This window comes from Sorex araneus, chromosome 8 (genome assembly GCF_027595985.1).
Source record: "Sorex araneus isolate mSorAra2 chromosome 8, mSorAra2.pri, whole genome shotgun sequence".
In the NCBI taxonomy this organism is placed as follows: domain Eukaryota; kingdom Metazoa; phylum Chordata; class Mammalia; order Eulipotyphla; family Soricidae; genus Sorex; species Sorex araneus.
Genome location: NC_073309.1, coordinates 21,813,817 through 21,838,144, shown reverse-complemented (window position 1 = coordinate 21,838,144; position 24,328 = coordinate 21,813,817). Strand labels below are relative to the sequence as shown.

The 24,328-nt window shown below is 51.5% G+C and overlaps 1 protein-coding gene and 1 non-coding gene across 2 annotated transcripts; both read right to left on the bottom strand.

Annotated features, from left to right (window-relative positions):
- Positions 1 to 1,363: 1,363 nt before the first annotated feature.
- Positions 1,364 to 22,484, bottom strand: GOT2 (glutamic-oxaloacetic transaminase 2). Its single transcript, XM_004600628.3, has 10 exons — positions 22,284 to 22,484; positions 15,949 to 16,105; positions 13,127 to 13,255; positions 12,302 to 12,361; positions 11,751 to 11,912; positions 11,450 to 11,554; positions 10,771 to 10,921; positions 10,153 to 10,318; positions 3,467 to 3,617; positions 1,364 to 1,804 (listed from the first exon to the last, which is right to left on the bottom strand). Exons 1-10 carry the CDS (start codon positions 22,370 to 22,372, stop codon positions 1,682 to 1,684), a joined length of 1,293 nt encoding a protein of 430 aa, XP_004600685.1. The 5' UTR covers positions 22,373 to 22,484; the 3' UTR covers positions 1,364 to 1,681.
- Positions 6,246 to 6,384, bottom strand: LOC129406903 (small Cajal body-specific RNA 11). The gene has a single exon (XR_008631323.1). It is a non-coding gene; the product is annotated as a small Cajal body-specific RNA 11 (non-coding RNA).
- Positions 22,485 to 24,328: the final 1,844 nt, after the last annotated feature.

Here is a 24,328-nt window from a genome sequence, read left to right as displayed (position 1 = left end):
CTTGCATGCCACTGATCTGGGTTTGACCCTTGGCATGCTGTATGGTCCCCTGAACCCTGCCACGAGTGATCCCTGAGTGCAGAGCCAAGAATTAAGTCCTAATTTTTGGGCTTAATTCTTGAGCACTAATGTATGTACCCTAAAACAAAGAAAAAAATGGGCAAAAACTTGGGGCCTGAATAGTAGTACAATAGGTAGGTATTTGCCTTGTCTAGTGTAGCCAACCCACAGCATCTCATGGGTTCCCGAGCCCTGCTAGGGGTGTTCCGAGTAGAGCCAGGAGGAAGCCCAGAACACAACCAGGGCGGCCAGAAAACAAAACAAAACCTTTTACTTTTCAACAGTTTTGGACTATCTTGGCATGCATAACAAAGGCAAAACAATACCAAGATGCAAATCTTTAGCCTCTATTTGCAATAGCAAACACAGCTATGGCTTTTGGTCAGGGGGGACAAGACCCCGGTTGGGATATACACCCCTTACACCCTTTTCTCCCATTAAAGAAAAACCACAACAAAAACAAAGACAACCTCTCAGACACTGGTTGGGATGACTGATTTTTATTGTAACATAGAAACCAGGCTGCAGCAGGTCTGTACGGTCAGGGCAGACGGTCATCTTCCTGAAGGGTCAAGCCTGAGCCCAGCGGGCAACGCACAGGGGTAAAACCAAATGGAAAGGATGCCCAGAAGTATCATCTTTCCTGTCCCGCCTGGCAAGGACCTGATTCAAGATGAGAGGAGGACGCACGGCTGTGCTGGGTCAAGGTATAGGGTCCGAGGGGGCAGAGGCCACAGCCCGACAGGGGTAATGAAACGATCATCAGAGAGGATGCAGAAAAGTGTGGTCTCCTGCTCTTCACTATTCTCCTTGGGACAGGGAAGGGGAGAGACGAGCAGTACATGCTCCTTAGCTTTCCTATGAGCCAATCCTACGGGACAGGGTTGCTGGTCACCCAGTGGGAGAGCGGGGTGAAAATCTATACTACTGACTGATCTTTGTGCCGAAGGAAACCAACCGCGGAAAGGGAGAGGAACATTAAAATGCCCATAAGTGTTAAAAAAAAAAAAAGTGAACCTTCTTTTTTAAATTAAATAACACAGGAAACAAATCTTGTAATTTCCTTGCTGCGAGGGTGCAGCAAAGCACTGATTTTCAGAAAAACACGATTTCTGTAATAAGCTCTACTGACAAGGTTGCTTAGTCACAGAGAACAGACAGGAGGCTGGCGGTTAGTGTCAGACTAGGTCTTCTGGCCACGCCTCTGCTACGAGCTAGTTCTCACGCTGGGCCCGCCCAGAGGCCCCCAGCACCACAAGGTGTTTGCAGTTAAAGCTTCTGAAATATTGCAGTGGTTGATTGATTGTTTTTTTTTTTTTTCCCTCCTGGGGTGAGGGTGAGGGTGGGGGTAGACTAGGACTTTCTCGTACGTGTAAACTCCTTCAGAAAAGCTGGAGATCAGAGGACGAGGGAAGAGTTTGGTTTAGCGCCACAGAGGTCCAGACCCCAGCCACGGCCGCCTCTGCCCTATGCAACTACGAGTTCTTGTCTGAGACACACATCCAAGCGCTGAGTGCTAAGCTCTGTGGTCGGAGGAGAGGAGCCGCTGGCCGCCGCCCCTCTTCTCGTGGGGGGCTCTCGGGGCGGCAGAGGCCGGACCCTCTTCCCTCGGAGAAGGACGTTACTTGGTGACCTGGTGAATGGCGTGGGCAAGGTAGCCCACGTTTCCGGAGGTGACCCCCGCGACAGAGATGCGGCCGTCTTTCGTCATGTAGACGGAGAACTCCTTGGTCAGCCGCTCCACCTGCGGAGAGAAGAGGACGCGGGCACTCCCTGGGCCGGGGGGGCTTTCCCCGCACGGCACGGGAGCCAACCACCGGGCCGGAAAAAGAACACAAGCTTTATTTTCTCACGCCAGCCTGAGCCCAAGATGCTGCAGTACCAGAGAGAATGAAGAGTAATCAGTTTAATTTCTGTTATTTTTTTTTGTGGGGGATGGGGGGCAGGTGAGGCGCAAACCTGGTGGTGCACAGAGACTACTGCAGGCCCCAGGCTCAGAAGTGACCCTGGGTGATGTTTGGGGGGACGGAGGGTGGGAGGGGGGGAACAACACTGCTTGTTGTAGCCCATAAGGCAAAACATGAATTCTGAGGTGTGCCCACATGCGGAAAAAAATTATTTCTTAGAATAAGGATGTGTGAAAATAGGCCAATGGGTCATGGCTATGGCTCAAGGAGGCGAAGCCCCCCTGGGTGTGCCTTGGGAACACCAGGACTGGGCCCGGGTGCCTTGTTGGGTGAACAACAAACTACAGGCCTGCACTGCTGGGCCGGTTATCCTCTGTGGAGGCCCCTGGGCTCTAGCACTGCTGGGTGTTGCCCTTACTTAAAAAAAAAGGCTTGGGGCTGGAGTGATAGCACAGCAGGTAGGGCGTTTGCCTTGCACGCGGCCAACCCGGGTTTGATTCCCAGCATCCCATATGGTCCCCTGAGCACCGCCAGGAGTAATTCCTGAGTGCATGAGCCAGGAGTAACCCCTGTGCAGTGCTGGGTATGACCCAAAGAAAAAAAAAAAAAAAAGGCTTGAAGGCATGGGGAGGACTAGAGAGATAGTATAGTGGGTTAGGTGCTTGCCTTGCACAGGGACAACCTGGGTTCGATCTCTAGCAATAGGGAATAGTGTGCCAGACACGGAACAGAACCAAAAATCAAAAACCAAACTAACCAACAAAGAAATACTCAAAAAATAGACAAGAAAACAAAAACAACAAAAAATTAAAAACCAACCCCAAAAGTGAGACCAGGTAGTACAGCATAAGAGCTATTTGCCTCGCACACAACAAACCTGGGCTCTGCCCCTGGCACACCCCATATGGTCCCCTGAGCCCTGCCAGGAGCGATCCCTGAGCACAGAGCCAGGAGTAACCGGTGAGCATCGCTGGGTGTGGCCCCCAAACAAAAATCAAACCAACAAATAAAAAGGAGCCGGAGTGAGAGTACAGCAAGTAGGGTGCTTGCCTTGCACACAGCCAACCTGGGGTTCAAATCCCAGAGCCCGGCAGGAGTGATCCTTGAGTGCAGAGCCAGGAGTCAGCCTTGAGCACTGCTGGGTATGGCCTCAAAATCAGAAATCAAAACCAAACAGAGAAAAAAGTGCTCATCTGACATGTGGTCAACCCCAGTTTGATGTTGATGCCTGGCACAAGAAGAATCCCTGAGCACTGTTGAGTGCTCAGGGGAAAAAAGATTCAGAACTCAGCCAAGAAACACCTATTTCTCCTATCAATACTCAGACTCCCACTTGGTTTGGCATGGCAAATAATTAAAAATATAACAAAACGAATGCCACAACATACTTTCTTTACCTCCAAGGGCTCCCGAGAGTAGCTTTTAGGGCGACCCTGACTTGGGAGGGATTTTCTGATTTGCAACAACTGATCAGCCTGAGGAGAAGGCAGCGCACTCACCTGTTCCGGCTTCAGCCCCGTGAAGCAGAACATGCCGATCTGGTCGGTGATGTGCTGCCAGTTGTGGGATGAGCCCTCCTTCTTGAGGTTGGAAACCAGCTGAGTCCGCATGCTGATGATGCGGTCGGCCATGCCCTTCACTTCCTGCAGCCTGTGGGAACACACGCACAGGAGCCGGGATGCCACCCCTCCTGGGCAAGCTCTGAGAACACAGCTGACCTCCCCGACTTGCCCAGAGCCTGCCCTCTGTTTCCCACTGGCTCTGTGCCGGCTGGTCTAGGACAGCTATTCCACTGCATTCTTTTTGGCTTTTGGGTCTCACCCGGCGATGCTCCGGGATTACTCCTGGCGGTTCTAGGGGAACCATATGGGATGCCGAGGATCAAAGCTGGGTTGTCCGTGTGCAAGGCAAACACCTTACTAGTGCTCTGGGTCCGCCCTCTCCCTCCCTCCCTCTCTCCTCTCTCTCTCTCTCTCTCTCTCTCTATATATATATATATATATATATATACACACACACACACATATATATGTATATATATACACACATGCGTATGGGGCTGGAGCGATAGCACAGTGGGTAGGGCATTTGCCTTGCACGCAGCCAACCCAGGTTTGATTCCTCTGCCCCTCTTAGAGAGCCTGGCAAGCTACCCATGGCGTGTTCGATATGCCAAAAACTGTAACAAGTCTCACAGTGGACACATTACTGGAGCCCACTCAAGCAAATCGATGGACAACAGTATAACAGTGATGACAGTGATGATATATATATATATATACACATACACACACATATGTAATTGGAAGAAAGCTCTGATCCAGAACCTGAAATTAATACAACTGAGAACTGAGGTCTGGAGACAAATGAATGACTGAATCATTCTGAAGCACAGGAAGGACCAAACTCCTCATCCTTTATGCAGGGAACAAGAGCTGTTAGCTAACAGGAAAATGCAGCCTTCTTTCAAACAAGGGCATAACAGACCTTCCTGCCTTCCCAGCACGCACCCTGCACTCTGAATCTATCATGTGGCTGAATGCCAGCAGCCGAGCAGAGAGTGCAATTTGTCTTGCCTTTGAAAGCTTACAACTGGCCGGAGACAACAGCAGGCTGAGTGCATGCTTCACAGGCAGGAGGCCTGGGGTCAAGCAGTAGCACTGAGCCGTCCCCTGGGCACGGCCAGGATGACCCCCGAGCAGAGAGTTGGGAGCTATAAGCCTCAGGTATGGCTCCCAAATGAAACAAACAACTGAGGCTGGAAGCAAACCAATTAAAAAAAAAAATTCCTCAATGATGTAGGGGCTGGAGAAAGAGGGGTACTGCAGGGTGGCCCAGAAGGAAAAATACGAACAGAAAGATGGAAAGCCGACATGATAGGGCAGTGCTGACTGCCTCCAGGAGAGAGCGCTAGTTCTGTCTGGCGCTCAGCTTCTTAAACAGCGAAGTGAATGTAAATGAATGTGGGATCATATAACACATAGGAGCTGTAGAAGGTTTCTGGGCACAAAATGACCAAAACTTAATTTAAAATCAAATATGTAATAAAATATGTAATAAACTTGAGGGGCTTCTGGTGATACTCACTTGTGTTGCATTTTTGGAGAAAATTTGATAACCATTAGGGGATATAAAAGTGGAAAAAAAAAATCCAACAACAAAACAAACAAGCAAAAATCCCAGTAAGAAATATAAGTGAAAAATACCCCACAACCAACCTTGGCAAAATTCTAAATGACAAATATAAAACCAACCATACGCATATGCATATAACAGTATACTGCAACTATTGGTAATAACAGGCAAAGGAAAGGAGCTGGCTAGAGCTAAAGTTATGGATTAAACTCACCTCTCTGGGGCTGGAGTGATAGTTTAACCAGTAGAGCGTTTGCCCTGCACATGGCAGACCTGGGTTCAAATCCCCAGTACCTCGTATGCTCCCCTGAGCACCACCAGGAGTACTGCTGGGTATGAGACCAACGCCCCCCTGCCCCCCACACCCCCCATCCCCCAACCAAACAATAATTCCCTCTCCCAAACTTTCTGAAATGCCTTGTAGTTTTATAATAAAAAAAAATTAATCAATTTTGGGGGGTAAGTCTCAAATGGAGCTAAACACAACTATCATGAACCAGACTCCTGATGTTACTTCAATGATTATAGGATTGATTTTGGGCCACACTTGGCAGTGCTCAAGGTTATTCCTGGCTCTGTGCTCAGGGGACCCTATGGGATGTGGAGATTGAATCCAGGTTGGCCACATGCAAGACAAGTGCCCTAATCACTGTACTATCACTCAGCCTTCATAGGATTAGTTTGAGGTAGAAAAAATAGTTGTCACATGATGAGGTGAGCTACAGATGAAGTTTCTTAGAGAGAGCAGACTTAGCTTTTCTAAGAAATTGTTCAGATATCGCCCCCACACTAGTCATGTAGAATAAAACCTTATACAACATATCACACCCCCCTTGGACATCTCGGCCTTTTATTAGTGCTGTTATAAAGCAAGGCCTGGTAAACATACTATAGAGTCAAACCTATGGTGCAGTGGCTAAACGCGCAAAATGTGAAGTCATGAATTTGGTTCCTGGCACAACCCACATGCACTGAGCATGGGTCTAGTGGCTTGGCAGTTTGGGACCCCTAGGGCCACGCAAGGTGTGTGACCCTGGGGAGCAGCCCAGCTGGCACCAAATGGAAGCACCTGCGGCCCTGGTCAGTGCAGTAGCAGCAGCAAGAAAAGGAAGGGAAGAGAAGGGGAGGGGCGGGGGACTCTGGCCTGTCCTCTCGTGCCTTTAAGAGCCAGCCCCGCGCTCAGGACGGCCCTCCTAAACGGAGAGGGAGGTTGCTGTGCGTCCCGCCGGGTCCCGCTGTGGGAGCTCCACACAGCAGGCAGGAAATACACAGGCTGGGACAAGAGGGTGACGGTTTCTCCATTGTGTGTCACAACCCATTAGGTCGTTCACAGACTCAATGTAACTGGATACAAATGGCATTTACAAATTACTGGAATACAGTACACTGTTCTGGTCTCGGTGTATGTGCTGCCAAGGCCAGGGCTGGCACAGAGCACAGCATCAAGTCTAGTATTACATTTTGTTTTTACCTCCTACTGTTTCCCGACCCCCCCCCCCCCCACATACCTAGAGCCCCAGGCATGTAAGGCAGAAAGGGTTTTACTGGGGAGAGGCATCCTTAACATTTTGTTTTTTGTTTTCTTTTTGGGTCACACCTGGTGATGCTCAGGGTTTCCTCCTGGCTCTGCACTCAGGAATCACCCCTGGCAGTGCTCGGGGGACCATATGGGATGCTGGGAATCGAACCCGGATTGGTGGCGCGCAAGGCAAACATCCTACCCTCTGTGCTATCACTCCAGCCCCCAACCTTTAAAAAAATATATATATAATACCTTTACTGAGGGCCGGAGAGAGAGATAGTGTACAAGGCCATAAGGAGTAAGACCCCAGTTTGTTCAATCCCTGATACCACACATGGTTCTGTAACACCAGGGGCCATTCCCAGGAAAAGAAACACCAGCAGTCCCTGGCACTGCTGGCTATTTCCCGGCCTCCCCCCTTCAAATACTTAAATACCCATTTTTTTTTTTTTTGCTTTTTGGGTCACACCCAGCGATGCACAGGGGTTACTCCTGGTTCTGCACTCAGGAATTATTCCTGGTGGTGCTCGGGGAACCATATGCAATTCTGAGAATCGAACCTGGGTTGACTGCACACAAGGCAAACACCCTACCCACTCTGTTATCACTCCAGCCCTTAAATAGCTTTATTAATTTTGTTTTTTGTATTTGGGCCACATTTGGCTGTGTTCAGGGTTTACTCCTGGCTTCATGCTCAGGGATCACTCCTGGCGGTGCTTAGGGAACCATAGGCAGTGCGGGGATTACGGACAAACACATCACCCACTGTACTATCTCCCCAGCCCTATTAATTTTTTTTAGCTTCATATACCTTTTGCTTTCTTTCTATTGAAGATGTACAGACAGTTCATATTTTTCCTTTAAGCACATCAGGAACCGTTCAATCTATGGTGGAGCATTAGCCTATGCCTGGCAAAATACATAACTGCTGTATGTAACTCCTGATTACTTTTTTTTGTGGTGCAGGGGCCCAAACCAGAGGCCTCACACATGCTCTACTCCTGAACTACACTCCTGGTCAGCTGCTTCGTTTTACACACCACGAATATTCGTTTTACACAGCACGAATATATCATGACAGGAAATACACGGTCCACGCAGACTGCGGTCAGAGAAATCGAGCGATACAGTTTAGAGGACAGGTGCTAAGAGTCATCTGCTTCTACCTACAGAACAATGAAATCACAAAACAGCGCATGGATTATTTACTTATAATTAGAGAATTTCTATAGCAATGGCAATCAGTTTTCCTTGTACTGGCTGAACATTTCTGTAGGAATATTGATTTATAATCAGAAATCTATCTGCTCTCTGGGGACTGGAGCAATAGTATAGTGGGGAGCCCCCTCGGCATTTCATACGGTTCCCTGATCACTGCCAGGAGTAACTCCTGAGCATCGATGGGTGTGACCCAAAGAGAAAAAAAAAAGCTCTCTGGCCCTAACTCCTGATATGAAGCTCCTGAAACACTTAAGAATTCCAAGGTGTCAAGATATAAGAGCACCGGGAGCGCCTTTTGTTCTAATTTGGTCTCTGACTTGTTCCTGACACCCTGAAAATCCCTGGGTGACTGAAGTGTCTTTTGTCTGATCGGGACCAATCCTCGATGGACTGATTACCAAAAAGATGAAGGCGTGATTAGAAGCTCTGGACCTTGAGCCTGTGCCCTGTTCTCTGAAATCGGAGTTAATAATCAATCACGCCAACACGGTGACGCCTCTGGACAAATCCCAGCACTCTGGGGCTGGGAGAGCTGCTGGGTGTCGGACACGTCCGCATGCTGCAGTGCTGCCCCAGGACAGAAGAGAGAAGTGCTGCGCCCCCTTTCGGCGTGCCTTGTCCTACCCTCGTCTCCACATGGATGCCCTGTTACAATTTTTTTTTTTTCCTTTTTGGATCACACACAATGCACAGGGGTTACTCCTGGCTTTGCACTCAGGAATTACTCCTGGCAGTGCTTGGGGGGGACCATACGGGATGCCAGGGATCGAACCCGGGTCAGCCGCGTGCAAGGCAAACGCCCTACCCGTTGTGCTATCGCTCCGGCCCCGCCCTTTTGCAATTTTAAGCGACGCATACGGAATTTCCCCAAGTCCTGTGAGCTGCTCTTGCAGACTGGTCAAACTCACGGGAAGGGTCATGGAGCTCCAGCCCACACAGGTTGGCAACTGCTGTCTAAATAAAGGGCGTGTGTGCGCGTGCAGTCTCTCAGGGCTGAGCCCTTAGCTTAATGGAATCTGAGCGACCTCTGGGGAGGGTCAGAAAGCATTAAACTAACGCTGCAGAGAGCCGGGTGGTATGAGGAAAATCCACCACATGCCCAGTGACCACAAGCATCAGAAGTGAAGCGTGTCCTGTGGGAGTGAAGGAGACACAGAGGACACCCACAGCAGGAAGAACTGAGTTTCCCCTGACACTGGGTTGGGGAAAAAGCGGTGGTTTCAGGCTGGAGCCATAGCACAGCGGGTAGGGCGTTTGCCTTGCACACAGCTGATCCAGGTTCGATCCCCGGCATCCCATATGGTCCCCCAGCACTGCCAGAAGTAATTCCTGAGCACAGACCCAGGAGTAACCCGTGAGCATCGCCGGTGTGACCCAAAAAGAAAAAAAAAAAAGTGGCAGTTTTGCCTTTTTTTTTAAAAACAGGACTGACAATAAGAAACAAAAATATACTGAAAAGTTGATTCAAAGATGGCTATTAATAGGACAAATCCAAGAAGTATTTCTGTGTGTCCAGACAGACTGTCAGATCACATGTGGGCAGTGCTGAGGCGGGGGTTGGGCCACACAGGGCTGTACTCTGGGGCTATTCCCTGCTCTGTGCTTAGAAATGACCTTGGTGGTGCTCAGGGGACCAGATGGACTCTTTGAACTAGGGTCAGCAGCAAGCAAGGCAAGCACCCTACATGTACTACCTCTCCAAGCCCCCAAGTATGATATTCTTAATAAGAAAGTGCCCCCCCAGCGTATCTCTGGGTTACCCGGTGGTACTCAGGCCCTACTCCTGGCTCTAAGCTCAGATATCACTCCTAGTGGAGCTTAGGGTGCTGAGGGGATCCAGTCCGGGTCAGCCAAGTGCAAAGCCAGCGTCCTGACCATTGTACTATCTATCTCTCCAGCCCTGAACACGGCCCTCTTTGATACTTCAGTTTGAACATAAATTCGGGAATAGGAAATTCTAACTAACAGGAAGGTGATGGAATTAAAGCAACTATCCTTTCTTCTTTCTTCTGTGCAGGAGTGTGAACACACACACACACACACACACACACACACACACACACACACACACACAAAAGTGTGAGTGCCGTCCCCTGTCCCCTGCCACCACAAACCCATGCAGTGGAGTCTCCCACAGTTGGGGTTGCCACACGAGGCTTGTGGGTAAGTGTTGCCTGGGAGACCACCTTTGTGATGGTGGGATTTCTCCTGGTCAGTATGAAGGACCATTTCCGAATCACATTTGTCTCTTATGGCAAAGACATGGAGGAGCTTAGAAGGGCCCCTGGGAGGGCTTCGGGCCTTTACCATTGCTTGCGCAGGTCAGGGGTGTTGAGGATGGTGGCAGCGATCCGGGCCCCATTGACGGGAGGGTTGGAATACATGGGACGGATCAAGATCTTCAACTGTGACTCCACCCGCTTGGCTTCGTCAGCGTCTTTGCAGACCACGGTGAAGGCCCCCACGCGCTCTCCTGAAAAGACAGAATGGCACTGCACACTTCTGGAGTCTGAGGGCCTGGGCGGAGCCCCAGCACGCACGCACGCATGCACGCACGCACACACACACATGCTGTGGGGAATCCAGAGTAAATTCCCATTTCACTCAGAGGTGTTATAAAAGGAACTGTCAGAAAAAAGCAACAAAGAAACAGGTTTCGACAATCATGATGTTGACTGTGTAGGCTCACTGTTCAAAGTTCTGTTTTCTGCTGTATCCATCTTATTAGCTCAATTATCAGTTGCTTCTTGTTTTTGGCCACACCCAGTGGTGCTCAGGGGACCATAGGGTGCTGGGGATTGAACCTGGGTCGGCCGCAAGCAAGCACCGAGCCCCCGTACTGTTGCTCTGTGGCACCTCTGTGGCTCCCTCCCCGGGACTCTTCAAACCCACCAGAACCCACCAGGCGCCGAGCCTTTGGCTTACCGTACAAGCCCATGTTCTTGGCATAGGACTGGCAGAGACAAACATTGATGCCCTGCTCGATGAAGTGGCGCACGGCCCAGGCGTCCTTGTTCCCGTCACCGCTGGCAAAGCCTTGGTAGGCCATGTCGAAGAAGGCAAAGAGATTGTTTTTCTGGGAAGGCCAGAGAGGATAATGGAAGCTTTAGGCAGTCCTTCTGGGAGTCTCCGGAGCGTCCTCTGTGCTCTCGAGCACCCGGCCCGTCACTGCTATCTCCGCACGACACTCTCCCAGGGCTTCCCACTCACCCCGCTCCCCGCGTGGACTTGACAGGACAGAAGGAAAGGGAACCGAGGGTGAAGACGGGCCATGAGGCCTCCGGGGGAGCTTCCTCCCTCAGACTCTGACTCTGACCCAGCTTTAACCCACTGGACAACAGAACAGCGGCCAGCAAAGTGGCGCAGAGGGACGGGACATGACAAAGTGGAGGAAACGATGGACATGTGAGCTGGGAGCCAGGCAAATGTACAAATGTATGTCCCGATACAGCCCTGGGGGCCAGCGGCTGCCTCTTGTCCAGGCCAGACAAGGACCAGGGTTAGAAGAATTCCCTCGAGAATGACGGTCCAAGGAGCATCAACAACACAGCGACCAAGGAAAGTGCGGACACCACACAGGCGCGGGGCTAAGGCCCACTCTCACCTTCACCACCGTTGCGATCTCCTTCCACTGCTCGGGACGAGGGTCCACGCCCGTGGGGTTGTGGGCACAGGCGTGCAGGAGGAGAACACTCTGCTGCGGCATTTTCTAAAGGGAAAAACAGCCGAGAGGTCAGGGAGCTTCTGTCGCCTGCTGTGTCGTACTGTACCACCACTATCATGTGACAAGTAACGAAAGCCAGAGGGCCTGGGCCCGAGGCTCACCCCGGCTTCTGGCGGCGGGAACCGAGACGCAGCCAGGAGACAGCAAGTCTGTACCAGCCCCGGCCCGTAACGGCACTCACCGAAATGTCCTCGAGAGCACCTGTGAAGTCAAAGCCGCACGTCTTGGGCTCGTAGTAGCGGTACCCGTGGAGCTGCATGCCGGCGTCCCGGAAGATGGGGGTGTGATTGCCCCACGACGGCTTGGGCAGGAAGACATCTCGGCTGAACTTAAAAAACCGTTGCTGCAAGGAGGGAGGAAAGGGAAGGGAACGTGAATGGAGGAGCAGGGGGGAAAGGTGAAACGAACGGCTTTCTATTTTACCGAGAGGACAGTCCTCTCTCAGAGCCGCTCGGGCAAGGCGTCACCGTCCACGTTTGTAAAATGGCATTCACTCAAGTCCTCTCAGAAAGACGAAACAAGGGCCAATGTAAGAGCTCCCAGTAACACTGTGCGTGAATTCCAGCACACGGCGTCCTTTCAGTGTCACTGTTACTATTCCAATACAGTCTGTGTGCTTCCGTCCCCCTGGACCTCACTGCTGACCCGGAAACCTTCCGATCTCGTGGAATGAGAAAATCTACCCGCAGAGAAACCCCGGCACCCTTCCCCTGAAGGAGGTCGCCGACTTACCAGGAAGCTGGCTCCAATCCGTAAGGCCCCAGTCCCGGAAATGGTCTGCACGGTGACATACTGCGGGAGAGAGAGAGCACAGTGAGGGGACAGTGACCCTCCCTGAAGGCCAGCCTGTGATGCTCAGGGCTCTCCCCTCATGAGGCGCTGAGGACAAGGCTCCAAAGGAGTATTTGGGAACAAGAGCACAGCACTAAGTCTTCCTGTCCCCAGGTGCCCCTGCCTTTCACTTTTGGGGCTGCAACTGGTGGTGCTCAGGGGTTATTCCTGGCTCTGTGCTCAGCAGTGGTCCCTGGCAATACTCAGAGTACCACATGTGTTGCTGAGGATTCCAACTGTGGCCACCACATCAACGTCACTTGGCATTTCTTCTTTTGTTTTGGCTGGGGGTGGGCACTCACAGTGATGCTCAGGGTTACTCCTGGCTTTGCACTCAGGAATCATTCCTGGCAGGGCTCAGACTGGGGGAAGGAGCAATAGTACAGTGGGTAGGTACAATAGTACACATTCTGTCTTGCAGGTGGCCAACCTGGGTTCCATCCCTGGCATCCCCTATGGTACACACCAGGCCCTGCCGTGAGTAATTACTGAGTGCAGACACAGGAGTAACTCTTGAGTATTGCTGGGTGTGACCCCCAATTTAACGTGAAATGAACAGGAGCACACAAGGACTAAGCAAAAGCAGTGCCGAGTTCATCAGTCCAAGGATTACTACGTTTTCAGAATACCTGCTGGAGTCTGGGACTGGTACCAAATTCAATCTTTCTGCCTAAAGCCCTGATTGCAAAGCAGAGTGCCCCGACGATGACGGTCTGTGCCACTCACCCGGCCACTTTTCAACACCTCGTTGTTCTCGCCCAGGGCCAGCTCCGCAGACGCTTTACAGAAGTCGGCCAGGCCCCCGATGGGCAGGTATTCTTTGTCCAAATTTTTTGCCGCAATCTGGGCCTCTGCCTAAACAAGAAAAAAATGAAATCCATTCAATTTGTTCTCTTGAGCAAGAATCACCATGATCGATATTAGGTATTCTATTTTATTTTGGCTTTTTGGGTCATACCCGGCGAGGCTCAGGGGTTACTCCTGGCTCTGCACTCAGGAATTACTCCTGGCGGTGCTCAGGGGACCATATGGGATGCTGGGAATCAAACACGGGTCGGCCACGTGCAAGGCAAATGCCCTACCCGCTGTACTATCGCTCCAGCCCCAATATTAGGTATTTTATAAGTGAGGCCTTTTCAAATTTGTAGTGTCCAAGAAGAATCAAAAGTATAGTGCTGAGTATTTGATATTGCATAAAGAAATTTTTTTTCCTGGATGGGTATGATTTATCTCTTTGTTGCCATTTGACACAAAATGGCTGTCTTTTTTGGGGGAGGAGGGGGTGGCGGCGGCTGTGCCTGGCTGTGTTAAGAGGCTCTTCCCAGCTCTGTGCTGGGGGAACCGTGAGGGGCTCAGGTGATTAAAAGCAATACTCAATGCACTGAACACTCTCTGGTCCCCAAAACGGCTTTTTTTGGATGCACCAGACAAGGTTTAGGAAAAATACCTTCAAAGAGATAGAGAGGGACTTGGGATGATGGGGTAAAGCACCCGCCACACATGCAAAAGGCCCGAGATTCATTCTTTGCACCATAAGACAAACCAGCACAATAACTCCCCTACTTCTCTCTCTCTCTCACACATACACTCCCCCAATTTCCTGAAAAAGAGAAGATCTGGGACGAAGGGACAGATCAGAGGGCTGGAATGCTGGGTCCACAGCACCACACACACTCCTGAGGACTGCTAGAGTGATCCTGAGCACTGAATTGGCAGTCGCCCCAATCAAGGTATTCATTTAAAAAACCCGAGACCCCCCCTCCCCTGGGAAAGGATACAATTTGAGTGGTTGTTTACAACTATTTATACACATGTCAAAGTTTATTGAATTGCATACTATATTCATGCTGCTGTAAATAATGATACCTCAATAAAGCTATAATAAACAACAGGTACAAGCCGATAAAACCTAGCTAAATGCTTAAATGAGAAGCATATCCAGGGAAAATGTCAGTCTGAGAGCTTCAGAGTGAATGATAACAGCTGTAGATCTTTATCCTGGGGAGTCACAGGACCCTGAGCAAACTTTTTTTCTTTCTGGGTCACACCCAGCGATGCTCAGGGGTTACTCCTGGCAGGGCTTGGCAGACCGTATGGGATGCCAAGGATCGAACCTGGGTCAGCCACATGCAAGGCCACTGCACTATGTCTTACCCACCGTACTATCGTTCTGCAAACTGTACTATCATTCTGTACTATCGTTCGGCATACTGTACTATCGCTCTACAAATTTTTAGCATTTCCTCGGTCTCAGTTTCTGCTTCCTGAATGGGGTGAACAACTGTGTGTCCCGCTCACTATTGGGGGAAGAGGTAAAGTAGGAAAGCATGCAATGGTGTTTCAGAAGGTAACAATGGTGAAAACTTACTGAATACTTCAAACCAGTGGGGTTGTTTTGTGGGCCAGAGGTGCTCAGGACTTACTCTCAGCTCTGTGCTCAGGGATCACTTCTGGCAGTGCTCGGGGGACCATATGAGGTGCCAAGGACATAAGCTGGGTAGGCTGTGCAAGGCACTTAAGTGCTTTAACCCCTGTACTGTTCTCTCCAGCCTCGCCCCCAGGAGTAAACCTGACACTAATCCTGATTTCTAGATAATCGTAGACATTCAGTCCGTGGAGCACGGAGTTACAGCCTCTCACTTTTAGCCTAGGGAATCGGAACCCAGGAGACTTGCCTGACTCAAGCAGGGTCGGCCGGGGGAGACTGGCAATCGGCCTCTCTTCCCTGTCCCCTCCTGCTCTACCCCACAGGACTGCCTGCTGAAACACGCTCCCAGGAAAGGCACTGGAATGTGTCACAGGTGTTGAGAATTTGCACTGTCTCCTTTGTTTTTTTGGGTCACACCTGGTGGTGCTCAGGGCTTACTCCTGACTGAGCTGAGGGATGACTCCAAGTGGGGTTTGGGTATTGTGATGTGAGGAATGTGGGTTGGGGGCACGCAAGGTATGCACCACTCCTCTCTCTCTCCAGCCCGGCATCGCCTATGAATGCACGTGCCACAACACAGCAAGGCTGCTCTATGGACTCCTGGGACTGGTCTCGTGTGCTCACGCACTCACACAGAAAACTCACTCATCACACACACACACACACACGCACGCACGCACGCACGCATGCATGCACGCACGCACGCACGCACGCACGCACGCGCGCGCGCATGCCCCCCCATCTAGATGTTTTCTATTTCTCTTGCTTTTGTTTTCTGCAGTGCCAGGAATCGAGTCCAGGGCCTGACACGTACGAGGCAAGTGCTCTGCTGCTGAACTAGGTATCTGGCCCTGGAACTCACATGAACCCACCCAAGAAAAAGCCCTGGCAGTTGTGTCTGCATTTATTAAAAAGCCAGCCCCCACTCTGGAGTGGCCTGTTTCCTTCCCTCTCTCCCCCGAGCTCTGCCCTCTGCTCCGGAGCTGGTTTCAGATTACAGATTACAGTCCTGTGTGTCACTGCTCCTCGGAGCCTGTGGTCTCCTGACTCTCAGCCCAGCCTTCCCTGCTGCCTGGCAGGAGGGTCGCCCCATGCGGCCAGGAAACAGGCACCAGCTCACCTTCCGGACACTAGGGAGCACGTAGGGCTTCCCATTGTCATCCCGGTAGGCACCGACGCCCAGATTCATCTTCTTGCTGTTGCTGTCTCTCTTAAAGGCTTCTGTCACTCCCAGGATGGGGTCTGGGGGCCCCATCTCCACATGGGTCCACCAGGAGCTGAAATGTGAAATACAAGACATCAGTCTAAGGAGCTCGACATCAGCTACCGAAAGTCCATTCCCACAAATGGCACGTCGGGCACAGCAATAGGGAGGGTAGCCGAGCAATGGGTGAGACTTCAAAGCATCTTACTGAAGGCGGACAGCAGAGGATTTCTGTACAAGTGCTGCGAGCAGCAGAAGCAGAGGGTGGGGTGGAGAGAAACCCTCAGTCATCTGGGGGAGAAGGGGAGGAGAGAATGAGAATGTGTTATGGACAGCAGTTTGGAGCAGTTCAAACCCCACTAAAGGGCTGAAGTTAGCTCAGTTTGAAGCCTGAAACAAAAAACCCATGAAAATTTCAGGCATCAGGGCCGGAGTGATAGTACAGTGGGTAGGGCGTTTGCCTTGCATGCGGCAGACATGGGTTTGATCCCCAGCATCCCATATGGTCCCCTGAGCATCGCCAGGAGTGACCCCTGAGCATTGCTGGGTGTGACCCAAAAAGAAAAAAAAAATCGGGCATCTTTTGCCTAAAACAATCTTTGAGAAAAAAAAAAAGAGTATTATTTATTTTCTTTAAGGGAAAAGAATCAAGGAACTTTTCTCGGTTTCATATTAGAGAAAATCAAGTCTTCATCACCTCCTTTCTACGTCTCCTAAATCCACCATTAAGAATACATAATAAGTGAAGAACTGAGCTAAGGAGATATATGCAGTCCCTTTCAATCAGCAAAGAACTGAGCTAAGGAGATATACTTAGTCCCTTTCGACTAGATTAGTCCACCATGGTAAGCTGTGGGGATTTATAAATAGTGCAGGGTGTGGGATGATATGGTGATAAAGACAGGCTCAGGACACAGAAGAGTATTTATGGAAGAGACGACTTACTAGCCAGGTAAGGGAGGAAAATTATACAAGTGGGAAGGCTTCCAGGAGGAGGTGACTTGGGAGGTAAGCGTGGTAAGGATGAAAGGGGAAAGGGCCATTCCAAGCAGAGGCTTAAGAATAAGGGCTAAGGGAAAGGAAGCTGGGACGTGCTATAGGAGAACGGGGGACTTAGAGAAATGGGGCCCTAAATTATTTAGGAGACACAACCCCAGTTCCTAGGATCATCTGTCCCTTCTCAACTAGAAGAACACTTCAGCTGGGCACAGTGAAACTTCTGTGCTCACCTGCACACAAACAGTGCATTACTTCATTAGAATTTCTTTCCCATCACTGCCCTCTGGAACCCATGTTCAACCAGCACTTGGGCATCTGGCACCTCCACGAGGCTTGCGGGGCGGGACAGGGCGGCTGATGCACATGGTAAGAGAGTGAAGCTTTATGCTCTCTGGACAAGTAGGAACTTGCCTTAGTTGCAACAGATTTAACTGGTGTGTGCTGCCTCGTCATCTGCACCTGAGGGGCGGATTATCCCAGCTATATTTTGGGTGGGGGGGCCGGAGAGGGGACGGAATTTAGCAGGCTTCCACTTTTAAAAGCTGTGGGTCACCACTGGACCTGAGGAGCGCCTTCCGGCCGTGGAGCACGGGAGCATCAGTGAGCTTCGCTAAGGGTCAACCTTTCTTATCTATAAAATGGGGGCAAGATCACTTGGAGTACAGGCTGCTTACAAAGAGGAAAGGACTCATTAATATAAACCTCTCCAGACACTCTCACACGGAGTTTGTGCTTGATCTTGGTATCACTGGGAAAAAATGATTCCAGTAAACTTTTACTTGTAACCACCATGCCAGTATGGAGGCAGGAGAGGGAAGTACGCAAACAATTTATGGGGCTCATGCAGGCCTTTCTCTTTCCAGTGAGTGCTACGTAGTCTTTCCTTCCTTCTGCCTCACTAGCTCTACCGCCAAGAATTAAAACAAAACAAAAAGAAGTCCTCGAGTTCTTCCATTGTTCCAGGCTGCTCAGTTACTCTAGTATCCAAGCAATAGCAAGAAACAATCACTCGGAAGCAACTTCTGAACCGGGCCTGAAGAAAGCTTCCCTGGCATCCCAGTTCAGAATCTGAAGACAAGCAGGCACCTGCCTACTGACATCCCTGGCACCATATATGTTCGTTCCCCTGGCACTGCCTGAACAGCGTCACTCCTGAACCCAGAGCCAGGAACAGCTCCTGAGCACTGTAGGGTGTGGCAATGGTTGTCTTCAAGGACTTCAAGCGGAGATTAGTGAGACTGCCACTAGCCACATGGACAGATGCACTATTCCCGTTACCTGGCATCCCGTCCTGGAAAACATTTAAGTTCTTTAAGAAGCTTGGTTGGAGGGGCTGGAGCAACAGCACAGCGGGTAGGGCATTTGCCTTGCACGCGGCCGACCCGGGTTTGATTCCCAGCATCCCATATGGTCCCCTGAGCACCGCCAGGAGTAATTCCTGAGTGCATTGCCAGGGGTGACCCAAAAAGAAAAAAAAAAGAAAAAAAGAAAAAAAAGAAGCTTGGTTGGAGAGGCAGTACAGTAGGTAGGGCATCTGCTTTGCACACTGCTGACCTGGGTTCAATCCCCAAAGAGCCAGGAATAATACCTGAGCACTGCCACATGTGTCCCCAAACTCCTCCTCAAACAAAAAAACCCAAACTCAATGAAAAAAAAAAAATCCTAAAAACCCAAAATTCTAAAATTAAAAAATCAAGTGAATCCCACCTGAAATACAGGAGCAGAGCTATTCGACTTGATTACTACAACACAGTCAGACTCAGGACTTCATTACTTCATCCCTGAAAAAAGAGTATATGTGCCGGAGCGGATAGGATGTTTGCCTTGCATGTGGCCCCTGGCATCTCGTATGGTCCCTGATATACCACCAGGAGTACGGAGACAGCAGTAAGCCTTCACTGCCGGGTGAAGCCCAAAAACCAGCCCCCTGGCCCCCCACAAAAAGAATAAAGAGACTGGGTACCACTTGGCTCCTGCCCCCGGCACTGCTGTCGGCGCACCCCCTCCCAAAGGACGTGGGCTTAGCCACGTTGTAAGAACTATTCTATGTTTTTAGTTTTGTCAGTTCTGGGAGAGAACCCAGGTCTCATGTATGCAAAGTGGATACTTTGCCACTGATTCCCAGTCTCAGACCTATGAAGCTGGGCCTTTAAGGGACAGTACTAGATGAAAAGAAGAATCTTCTAGGGTTAAAACTGACGCTGATAACCGGTGATCTACTAGGAGATTCTTATCAATGCACTTTGGACATGAGCTCAAAGCTTCAGCCTTTGATCAATATTGACTAGCTGAATCAAAAATACTCAGATAAGCATTTGCAGTACAAATGCCTTGCAATTTTCTGAGGAGCTAATCTAGCTTTCCAAATTTCCCCCTTACATTCTTATTTTAAAGAATCAGGTAATTTGCTCCTGATCACAGATCTGAAAAAAATGGCAAAGACAACAGAATTTTAATCAGTTTGACACAATACTTCGGTTATTCCATTAAAAATTAATCAAAATTAAAATAATTAAGAGCCATATCAGCATAAATTTAAAAATGCACTGTATCTCCTTTCTTCGTTGACCTTACTTACGATCATGAACCGATGAAAAGGTTAGACTGTTGTTTTTAAAACGCAGCCCAAAGAAACCCTCTTGAACTGAGAGAATTCTACCTGAGTTCCCCAAATACAAAAATCAAGGATTTCATTAAGTTAACTTCTTGCCTCCCCACCGCCTTTCCCCTTCAGAACAGCAACTTTCAAAGCTTCCTTGTTCCAGAATAAGCCGTTTATTGTGATTTTCACTTTGGGGGGAGGCTGTGCTGGGGATTGACCCCAGAGCCCCCGACATGCCAAGCAGAGCTCTCTCCCTTGGCACTACGCCCCGGCCCAGGCTAGGGGAGACCCTGCAGTGCTGGGTGTCTGGCAGGACCAGCTGAGCCATCGCCCCTAGCCCAGGGTGAGTGTGTCTGAAATGCCTTCCAATTGGACCGTTTGGTTTTCAGTCAAGACTCCTTCTACAGTGGTGGGGGTGCGATTTTCACTTCCGTGTGTGAAGAGGTAGTATAGTCATGGCACCATATGGCAAGAAACGCCCTACCTGCTGTGCTATCACTCCAGCCCTGAAGCTGCTTCTGCCATCCAACCCTGTATCCCCAAAACAGCACCTCCTCCACAGCAGATATCCCAATAGTTTAAGTTTCTTTTTTTCCCCTGTGCATCTTGTGCCACTGTGCTTTAGACCTTATGTTTAGCCCCTGATATAAAATATTAATAGGCCTGTTGCAATAATTATAAAGACAAAGTTTAAAATAAAAACATTCAATCTGAAAGGCTGCCAGATAGTAAGTGCTGAGATGAGAGCAGAGACTTTACCAACTTTGTTCACTTTTTACCTCTTCAAATACATTTTGGGCCACATCTGGCAGTACTCAGGGAATCACCCCTGGTGGGGCTGGGGAGAAAAACCAACCCCCTGTCTGCCGCCAAGTACCCCACTAGCTGCATTATCTCTCTGACCCCCTCTTCAGACATTTTTATTTTTACATCCACACAAGGGAGGGAAGACAAAAAAGGAAAATGAGTCAGGCTCTGAAACTGAATGACTAAAGGTCAGGCCCATGGGGATTGCCACTAGGCACGGTTAAGTGAAGCGGTGGGCTCTTCAGCCCATACCTAAAACATCCCGCCACCGTCTGTAAACTCTGACTAAAATGCAAGAATATAAGGAGAGGGGTGGCTTAGGAAATAGCCTACACTGCCAACGGAGGGCCTCTATCTACTACATGTGTACTCACACCATCAGGTGGGCACCCTTGAACAAAGTTCTCAAAAGGTTTATAAAACGTCAAAAAAAAAAAAAAAAAGGACTTTCCCTTGTACCCTGTTCTGTTCTCCAAACGAGGCATAACTGAAAGCGCCCCCCTACTGATTCTGGCCCCTAGGTAGGCTGCCTTACAGGGCACACCTTGACAGTGGGCCAAGAGGGAACCGAATCGGGGAGGAAAGAAAGTGCAAATCGTCTGGGCAAAACTGTCCGGCCAGGAGTGGCCAGGCTGGCTCTGGAAAGGACACTCTGTTCTGCTGGCCTGAGGGCAGCGTGCAGCCAAAGGCCAAGGCTAAAGGCCCTTCGCAGGAATCTGGTCGGGGTGGCCCGGAGACTGTTGAGGAAGCTATTTAAGGACGCGTCCCCAGATGGGCTTCCGTAGTCCCGCCGGGCTCGGGGCTCCCCCGGGGGGAACCTTCCAGGCTCTTTCACCGGCGGAGATGAAGCAGCCATCGGGTTTTTTTTTTTTTTCTTTTTTGGAGTGGTCCCGGTCCCTCCCTCTGGCTTCGATCCCCACTCTGCCAGTTTGCAGCGTCTGGTCCAGGGCTTGGCTCGGAGGAACAGGGGTGATGAAAGACCGGCTTAAATGCAAGAGCGGGGTGCGATGCAGAGAGGATGAGCGGGAACTGCCCCACGGCCGGATCTCGTGTGTGTGTGTGTGTGTGTGGGGGGGGTCTTAACAAAAATAATGATATTAACAAGGGGTGCACGACACCCCTCCCTGGGTGCGGGGAGCAGCGTCACCACGGCCAAGGTCACAGGATGCAGGGTGGGGGGGGAGAGCCGAGGCGGGACGCCCGCGCCCGCGGGGGAAACCTCGCTCCCCTCCGCTTCCTTCCCCCCGGGGGATGGGGGAGGGAAACGGGAACCAGCGCCGGCCCGGGACCTCGGCTCGGGCCCGCGAGGGCATCGCGACAGGTGTGGCTGGATGGCCCCCGTTCGGGGCGGCCGGTCAAGGACACGCGGGCCCCCCCAGCGCCGCAGCCAATCAGCTCCCGCAGCCCCCAGCGCCGCAGCCAATCAGCGCGCGACGGGCCGGGCGCCCCGCAGCCCGCGTGCGTTCCCCTCGCGCCCCCTCACTGCTTTCCCCCCCCCACGCGCGCTTCTTCTCGTGACCCCTCACCCTTGGATGGGGAGTCCGGGTGCCCCCGTGGGTCAAACTTCCTAACCTGGGGGCCCGCGTTTGCACGCTCTCCGGCGGCCCCGGGGAAAGGGAAAGGGCAAGGGAGAAGCGGGGGGGGGGGGGGATGTAGGACCCGGGGGAAGGGGGAGCCTCGGTGCCACACGACGCCTAATCGCGACCCCCGGGGCAGCCGCGGGGGTGGCGGGGAAAGTGTGTGTGGTCGGTGGGCGCCGGGGAGAGGGGCGGTGGCGAGGTCCCGCGCCGGCGGGCAGCTCGGCCGGGCAGGCCCCGGCTCCGTCTCCATCTCCCCGGCTTACCTGGCTCTGGCGGAAGCCGCGGCGGCTAGGCCGGGGTGGAAGGCGGTGGCGACGCCAGCCAGGACGCGGCCGGAGTGCAGCAGGGCCATGGTGGGCGGCGGGAGGGCAGTGGGCAGCTGCAGAGCGGCGCGGGCGGCGGCGGACGGGCGCTGACACGGAGGCGCGGGCTCCCGCTGAAGGTAAGGACAGGGACTTCCCGGGCCCAGGCTAGAGCGCCGCGCGCTGCCGGAGCTGCGACACAGCGGCCCCTGGCGGCCGGCGCCGGCCGGCGCGGCGCCTCTCCGTTTCCCCCTCCCCTCTGCCCCGGTGGGGGGCAGGGGGGCAGTCCGCCCACCCGAGCCCGCGCCCCCACGGCCACGTGTCCCGGAACTTGGTGACGACACGAAGCAGCGCGGCTCCGACCGCTGGACACGTGTCACTCACTTCATCACGATGGAGAGAAGTTTAGGGACCAAGTTGGTTGACTTGGCCTGGCTGCGTGCATCCCTAAATCTTCCAGGCGGCCGCCCCTGAATCTTCCACCCCTCGTTATTCTAAGAGCCGGGTCCGTAGAACAGCTGAAGGGAACGCCCCTGTCTCTCGGGGATATTTGTGAGGATTAAGTGAGATTAGCAGATTATGTCTGAAAACAGGGCCTGGTTTAGTAAACACCTGTGTGTGGGTATTTTTTTTTCTTTCCCTTTTCTTTTTGGGGTGCCAGGCACTAACCCCAGTGGCAAAGCAATCCACTAAGCTAAATCCCTGACCTGCCTGGAGTTGAGGACGAACTTGTGTTTGTCAAACCCTCGCAGTTGTTTTTGTGTGGGAGGGACCTGTGACCTGGACGGCAGGCTCCTGCTCCCGGAGCTGGAGGCTGGGTGATGTAAGAGGCTTTTATTGACAACACTCTGCTAGTGGGACTAGGGTGGACTCTTGCCCTCAAAGTAAGCCACTATTTTTTGTTTTCTTTTTGTTTGTTCGGTTTGGTTTTGGGGCCACCCCTGACGGTTCTCAGTCTTATTCCTGGCTCTGCTGTGCTCAGGGATCATTCCATTTGAGGGTCAGGGCACCATTTGGGGTGCCAGGGATTGAACCCAGGTCGGTCCTGTGCAAGACAAGTGCCTAAAGTGCCTACTCTCTGTATTTTCTCTCCAGCCCCCAGGTTTCTGTTTTATAGGTTAGGTAGCATGGTTCCAACAGTGTTAAAGTTCAAGGTGTTGATGTACAAAGGTATTGTACATTCCCCAAACCCTCCACCTAAGGACTAAGTCACCTGAGTCCCATTTTTTTTTTTTTTTTTGCTTTTTGGGTCACACCCAGCGATGCTCAGGGGTTACTCCTGGCTTTTGCACTCAGGAATTACTCCTGGCAGTGCTTGGGGGACCGTATGGGATGCCGGGGATCGATGCCGGGGATCGAACCCCGGTCGGCCGCGTGCAAGGCAAACGCCCTACCTGCTGTGCTATCGCTCCGGCCCCTGAGTCCCATCTTTTTGTTCCCTCTCTCCTCTCTCCACTGCTTGTAAATGAGCCAAGACCAAAAGTTTGTCATTGACAAAGTGACCATCTTGTCTGCATGGGCACAAAAAGCAGTTTGTAGGGGCTGGCGGTATGTGGTACACCCTGTCGTTGCCTGGAGTGATCCCTGAGCACAGAGGCAGGATAAGTACTGCTGCGTGTGGGCTACCTACCTCTCCCCACCCCAAGGAGAAAAAAGAAACAGTTTTAATTTTTACTTATTTTTGGTTTTGGGGGCCATACCTGGCGATGCAGGGATTACTCCTGGCTCTGCACTCAGTAATTGCTTCAGGCGGTACTCAGGGGATCATACGGGGTGCCAGGGATCAACTCTGGTTGTCCGCATGCAGGCCATGAGTAATATCTGAGCACCACTGGGTTGGCCCCCAAACATAACAAAACAAAAGTTTTTTGGGGACCAGAGTGATAGCATAGTGCATAGGGCACTTGCCTTGCATGCGGCTAACCCAGATTCGATCCCCAGAGTCCCATATAGTTCCTTGAGCACTACTAGGAGTGATTCTTGAGTAGAGAACCAGGAGCATCCCC

Bases quoted from the DNA above. Each gene is read 5' to 3' on its own strand.
- GOT2 (XM_004600628.3), bottom strand. From the start codon at position 22,372: ATGGCCCTGCTGCACTCCGGCCGCGTCCTGGCTGGCGTCGCCACCGCC. The intron at 13,256-15,948 runs GTGAGCTGGTGC...TTTCTTGTTTAG, and splicing joins TGCTCCCTAGTGTCCGGAAG to GCAGAGGCCCAGATTGCGGC. The intron at 10,319-10,770 runs GTAAGCCAAAGG...CTGTCTTTTCAG, and splicing joins CAAGAACATGGGCTTGTACG to GAGAGCGCGTGGGGGCCTTC.